This window comes from Filicampus tigris, chromosome 10 (genome assembly GCF_054856515.1).
Source record: "Filicampus tigris isolate MCC_2025a chromosome 10, RoL_Ftig_1.0, whole genome shotgun sequence".
In the NCBI taxonomy this organism is placed as follows: domain Eukaryota; kingdom Metazoa; phylum Chordata; class Actinopteri; order Syngnathiformes; family Syngnathidae; genus Filicampus; species Filicampus tigris.
This window is the reverse complement of record NC_141226.1, coordinates 22,224,566-22,230,999: the sequence shown is the minus strand read 5'-3', so window position 1 is coordinate 22,230,999 and position 6,434 is coordinate 22,224,566. Positions and strand designations below refer to the sequence as shown.

At 37.5% G+C, this 6,434-nt stretch overlaps 1 protein-coding gene across 1 annotated transcript; it reads right to left on the bottom strand.

Moving 5' to 3' along the window:
- Positions 1 to 121: 121 nt before the first annotated feature.
- On the bottom strand, positions 122 to 4,484 carry cfap300 (cilia and flagella associated protein 300). Its single transcript, XM_086043396.1, has 7 exons — positions 4,284 to 4,484; positions 4,088 to 4,169; positions 2,760 to 2,823; positions 2,534 to 2,691; positions 2,290 to 2,462; positions 1,513 to 1,579; positions 122 to 1,428 (listed from the first exon to the last, which is right to left on the bottom strand). The coding sequence occupies exons 1-7, from the start codon at positions 4,391 to 4,393 to the stop codon at positions 1,297 to 1,299; spliced, it is 786 nt and encodes a 261-aa protein (XP_085899522.1). The 5' UTR covers positions 4,394 to 4,484; the 3' UTR covers positions 122 to 1,296.
- Positions 4,485 to 6,434: the final 1,950 nt, after the last annotated feature.

The following is a 6,434-nucleotide window of genomic DNA, read 5'->3' as shown; positions in this document are numbered from 1 at the left end:
CGAACTCAAACGTCGCTGAACACGTGGCGCGTACACGAGGAGAAATGTCACACATTCGCTCGCTTTCGCACCCGTACGCGTTTGTTCAAGTTTCAGGGCCCACACATGCGTCAATCATACCTGGGTGTTTTATTCGACGTTTCTAGTCTTTGGAGTTGTGCCTTAGCGTGCTGTTTCGGCTGTAATCCGACCGGAAGAGGGCTAGCGTGAAACGGACGCCTTTATTCGTCGAGTTTGCAGGGGGTGGCTACTTTAGAATGTTTCCAAAATATCGATTAATACCTCGTTTAAATGTTGTTATTTGTGTTTATTGAATGATTAATACATAGCTATATCTCTATGTTGAATATGAAAGACGCATGTCAAGCTTAGTAGTATTTACGATTACATTTAAGTTTTGGTATGATCCATTTAGCTAAATACTACATTCCCCATAATGCTTTGGGAACAGGTATTTACAGTTTGTGTCATCTCTTTTGACTTAAAACTATGTAACCACATTTGTGACCAAAAACGAAGTAGTACCGAGTACTAGTACTTCATTTAGCTTTTTTTTTTGTCACATACTGTATTGCGAATACGGTAACATTTCGGGGACAGCTATTTTTAGAGCAGTTATGTCACTTGTCCTGTAGAGGGCAGAAGACGATCACATACAGCAGCGCCATATGTAAACAGTGCATCTGGAAAGTGGTCGGAGCGCTTTATTTATAAAAAAAAAAAAGTCTGTTCTCAGTCTCAACTCTGTTTGAATAATGCCACGAGACGAAGTTTTGAAATGTGGGCTCAGCATCATTTCTCTACTCAAAGAGAACCATCGCCACATTTTTTTTATATTTACTTCATTCCGCAGGTTTTGATAATTGAGAACCAATAACAGATAATTTACATGGATTAAAAAAACAAAACTATAATTTTAAATTGATCTGAAAAATAAATGGACAATCATGACAATATTGTCAAAGTGCCCACTTTAGCTAACCTTCCGTTTCGAAGAAAGGGCACAGTCTTTTCATGTCAACCCGTAGGGGCGATGTGTAACCTTTTAAAACGCAACACAATGCCACCACTATAAAATGCAAAAGGGCAAAAATAGACTCAAAACAATGTTGCCTTTCTGCTACTCTCCACTAAAACGTAATTGCTTTGTTGTGTACTATTATGCATCTTTTGTTTGGTACATAATACTTTTTTTTAATTTCTCAAGATGTGTGCAGGTCCACAGGCATTATGACCCGAGATGGAGTCTTTGCTGTGTTTTGAATGGTTAAATGTGTTCCAACACCATTCACACCATTAAAGTGACATGGTTCCAACACCATAAGAGTGGCAGAGTAGTGTCACGTGGCGTTTGAAGGGGTCCACGATCAGGTAGGCAAATGTCTGCTCCTCATCCCGTCTCCCTGGGTAACACTGACCCGACTCATCCTACGAGGGAAGGACACAGAATAGATGAGGAGAACAGAGGTGGCCAATTCAGTGTACATCAAAACGAAGAAATGCTACACTTACATAGACGTGGACTTTGAGCACCATGGAGACGACGTTGATCTTTTTAGTTTCTGGATCCTTTTGAACACTGGAAGAAAAACAAACAAAGGTAAATAATAGTTCTTACTTCCGCCAAGTGGTTTTGAAGTACAGCAGAACCGCTGTCCAACCGAAGGCCTGCCTCACACCGAGCGACACGGCCAAATGCGACTTCAGTGGATGGTCACAAAAAAATGACAGCTGGCACACTAAACAGTTGAGCGCTGCGCGTCTACTGACACGCTACAATGGAGAAACTGTACAGTTTATTGTACTGTATTTTTTTTTTTAAATGAGCCATAAAAACATGGCACGATTGTCAAAAAAGGCGCCGACTGTTATTGATGATTTATTATGTTCAATGCATTCTACAGGTATATCTTTTTTAATCCAGGTTTCAATAAAAAAAACAATTACCTTTGAAATTGTATTAAAATATAAATGTGTATTCATATATGCATTGTTAATTATATTTAATGTATAAGAATGTAACTTTTTAAACAAATATAACGGATTAAAAAACCAATAGCAGGGATTTGTACACACACACAAAAATCATCAATGCAAAATGTATATAAAAATATCAATTGTATTTTTATTATACTAATCAATTATTATTTCTTTACCATATTAAATGTAAAATCAGAACTTTGATAGATATAATTATTTATGTCTAATTGTAAAATATATGAAATATATTAAAAAAATAAATATATATATATATATATATGCTCATTTTTTGTCTTGGACCTTTTGTACCTGATGAGCTCTTTGTACATTTTCTTGGTGACGCTGATGTAAGGCTCGACGGTATCTTCGTACTGATTCAGCGCTCCTCCGAGGCAAAGGTGCTTGAAGAGACGAAACAGCAACTCCCCTCGCTCGGCGCTCCCCAGTATGTGGTAGTTGTCCGAGTCCTCATCCTGCAGCATCTGCAAGCGCACGGAAACATCCGTGTGGAGGGGGAAACGAACAAAGTGGTAAAACCCAAAGGAAGTCTCACCTCTCGGAGTTTATCATAGTCCGGGTAGACTTCGTGGAAGCATCTAGCAATGTGTCCAGAGGGCGCCACGATGCCACACGCGTAGATAGGGTCAAATAAATCCATTGAGACCTTGGTGCATGGCACCACCTCCACATCAACTGACGCCACTGGTTTGTCTGTGAAGGAAAGCAAAGTCAGACTTCAAAAACCTGCCATCGAATGACAATAAGATGACAGGACATACCGAGAGGCTGCCAGGCTAGCGTCATTGTGGCACAGGAGAGCACGCTGGCGTCTGTGAAGAAGCACTGCACAGAGAGTGATGGCGATATGCACAAATAATCAACAAACAATTTTAAACAGTTCCCAGGTGTCTTCATAACATGTTTGTGACATGCTTTCATCAAAACACCCCAAGGATCAACAATTATCGCGCACTCGCTTTCTGCTCTGGCCCTTTCTCATGTCGAGTAAGCGGGCAACTCCACACCCTGCTCATGTCCATAGCAGACAGTGGACAGAAAAAGTCAATTTTTGTAATGTAAAAATTGAGATCAAGATAAATCATTAAAAACCTTTTCCACCACTGATTTTATCATTTTATTTTTTGTGATGTATTATACTGAATGGTGTCCCCTAAGGAGAAATTCAACTCATATTATGATCTCCCCTCGCTATATCACGGTACACTTTTCACGGGATCAGTGCATCGGATTTTTTAAATTGTCCCGGTACTTATAATTGTGGATTTTTCGCTATATTGCTGGATTTTGTGGTGATTATTTTCCCCCACTGATTGTGACTGCTGACTCACATAGCAGTAAGTGTGAGAGCCAGTGCTTAATCTTGATCCCCTTACATTATGACACAAAAGCCTGGCATCTGAACAAGGGTGTGTAGACTTCTTATATCCTCTGTAATGTTGGCCCAATGGTGAGATCTTTAAAACAGACAGCTGGCCCATGTCGTTCGCAGATTAAGTTAAAATGTGTAAAGCATTTGCTTTTACTTTGGAAAACAATGATCAGCATTTTTGGCCTATTTTCTGACAGACCAAACCAGTAACTGAATCATAATGAATGTCATTTTAAAGTTATGTCTGTTTTTTGTATAAAGGCATGGAAATTAAAACATATTTTTAATCCAATGTATTATAATGTTATCCCATAAATTTGTATTGATTTAATTCTAATTGACTGACCAATGTATACATGAATGTTTGTTATAATTCATACAATTAATTAATTAATTCATGCAATATATATTTTAAATGTACATTGTTTACTTTGCTGATATTTTCTTATTCACAATGCGATAAAAGATTACAAGAACAATAAATTGAATACATACATTTTATGAACTATTTTTTTTGGGGGGGGGATTGCTATATATTAACGAAACAATATGTTGATATAATAAATGCTTAATGCTCATGAATAAATTTAACATTAGGTTTGTTATTGTGACTTGTAGTTTGCCTCGTTGACCTTCGCAGTGGACATTGTGTAGCAACCTTTTTCTTTTTTACAGTACAGTACAGACTTGCACGAGAGTGACGTCGTCATGTCTTACCAGTGCAAATCTGTCGCTATCGTAAAGATGAAATTTCTGGTCAAAGCTGAACGTTTGTGCCGAGAGCCTTCCAAGCATGGACCTGAACGAAGACAGAAAGACCACTGGAAGAATTACATTAGGACATCGCAAGATGGCGACAGAACGACGTATGTTTACATATGATTTTACGTGACAACTTGTCTCAAGAGTTTACCATTTCATCAAAAGAGCTACGGTCTCCTTTTCCTCGAGGAACGAGAACTTCCTGGAGGGAACAGGACGGAAGGAAAAAGTGTGTTCAAAGTCGTTTTTATCTCCGGACATGTTAGCCTGTTGTGCAACAGAAAAACTATTCAGAAAAAAACAAAAGTGAGATGATCGAGGGCTTCCTGTCAAACGTGCAGAATGGCGAGAACAGACCAATCAGAGACGAGTGTGCTCAGATCAGCCATTGCGTTGCCTTGACAACGGACGCGCAGACGTCTTTTGTCAGGAAGCTTCTTTTTCTAGAAGATTCGAACGTAGGTTAACACTATGATATAGCTATAGACTTTGTATAGACATTGTAAAGTAGACATAATAAATGATTAAAGTATATATTATTTATTTACATAGTAATAATAATAATAATAATAATAATAAAATGTCAATAATAATAATAATTACTATTATTATTATTGTTGTTATATTTTTCTTTATTATATCAAATGTAAAATCATAACTTGGATATAAGAGACATAATTAATTATGTCAAATTCTAAAAGTAAATTCGATTTAATTAAATATATGAGTAAAATTCCCCCTTCTTCCCTCCACAAAATAAAATGAAATAAAACACTTCAAATAAATAACGCACAGTGATGCATTCCATTACGTCCTTGGTAGAGGTAATAAACACTGAACGACTTTGTGCTTGGCTGGCATGAAGTGAAGCACATTTTCCAAGCCACTGAGCCAGTATTATTGATAGTCTTCAATATGCAAGCCAAACTTTCTTTGACAGTTTGAGCTAAAGGTGTTCATTTTAAGAAACAGCTGAGCCATGTAAACAGCTAATATCCATTTGACGTTTTTTTTATTGCATATGCCATCACAGACTGCCTTGGCCTTGTTCTTTAGCTTGCATATTTTTTAAAATTAATGCTCCCAAGGTTCTTTACACGGCTCTGAGAAAGAAAAAAAACAGCAGCAATGCATTTATGTGCCTCTTCTGCACAGTTGCACCTTCAATCATGTGCATCAGTTGTCATATTTACGTTTTGAGTCATGACTTTTAATCTTGTGTGGTGCATTAAATATGCTGGGAAAAAAACAGTTTTGACACCACTTATCATCTTGTATGTTGAAAACTATTGACATAATAACAGGGAGGAGATTTGAGCAACTCTCCCTCTAATCACTGCATGACCTCCGTTTGTCAGTAAGTCATTAACGTGAGCAAGCTGAGGGATAATTAATGTCATCTTCTCGTAACCTAGCGTCATCATCACGCATTCAAACTGTACGCTGCATCACCCTGATAAGTGTTTCGCCTGGTGGGTCATTCACGTAAGACAGCCAAACGCCCCCCTCAATTAAATCATATTGACATTTTACGGACTGATAAAGCATAGGCTTAAAAATGTAAATCAAAGCTACAATGTATTACACTGAGAGGTATTTCATTTAGACAACTAAACGCCTCCCTTAAACAGAGAAAATTGCACATTTTTATATTCATAGGTGTAATATTTGCATTGCAAGTGAGAATCTGTTATCAACAATTGCCTTACCCGAATAAATAAAGGTTAAAAAATGATTCAAGAAGCATTGGACTAGGTTTAAGATTCTCATTAAAAATAAAAGTTTTCAAATTGCTGAATATAAGAGGCACTGGTCCACACTTAAGATACTCAATGGTATAATGCATCACACTAAAAGATTTTTTGCCTGGTTGCTCCACTTAGGATTAAATGCTAAATTAAGCACCTCCCTCATATATAATTTTTATTTTTTTTATTTTAAATCGTATATTTAAAAAGCACAAACATGGGCTGACAGTAGGATGATCTTGAGTTTAAGTTTGGATTGATTTTAAGCCAGGGGTCCCCAACCACCGGACCGCGGACCGGTACTGGGCCGCAGGCCACTTTGGACCGCATCACACTAGAAGCTTTGCTTGGGTGTCATCCACTTAAGACACCTTAATGCCTCCCTCAAATGAAAAATATGACCTTTTGAATTTGATTTAAAAATTAAGCAGCACTAATGTAGACTTAAGATACACAATTAAAACACGGCATCACACTGAGATTCGTTGGTCATCTGCTGAAGACAATTTAACGCCTCCCTCAAATAAAAATACAATCAAATACTCATTCCAGCC

Coding starts and splice junctions, on each gene's coding strand:
- cfap300 (XM_086043396.1), bottom strand. CDS start 4,393: ATGTCCGGAGATAAAAACGACTTTGAACACACTTTTTCCTTCCGTCCT. Junction 2,824..4,087: donor ATAGCGACAGATTTGCACTG/GTAAGACATGAC, acceptor CTCTCTGTGCAG/TGCTTCTTCACAGACGCCAG. Junction 1,580..2,289: donor ATGTACAAAGAGCTCATCAG/GTACAAAAGGTC, acceptor TTTTTCTTCCAG/TGTTCAAAAGGATCCAGAAA.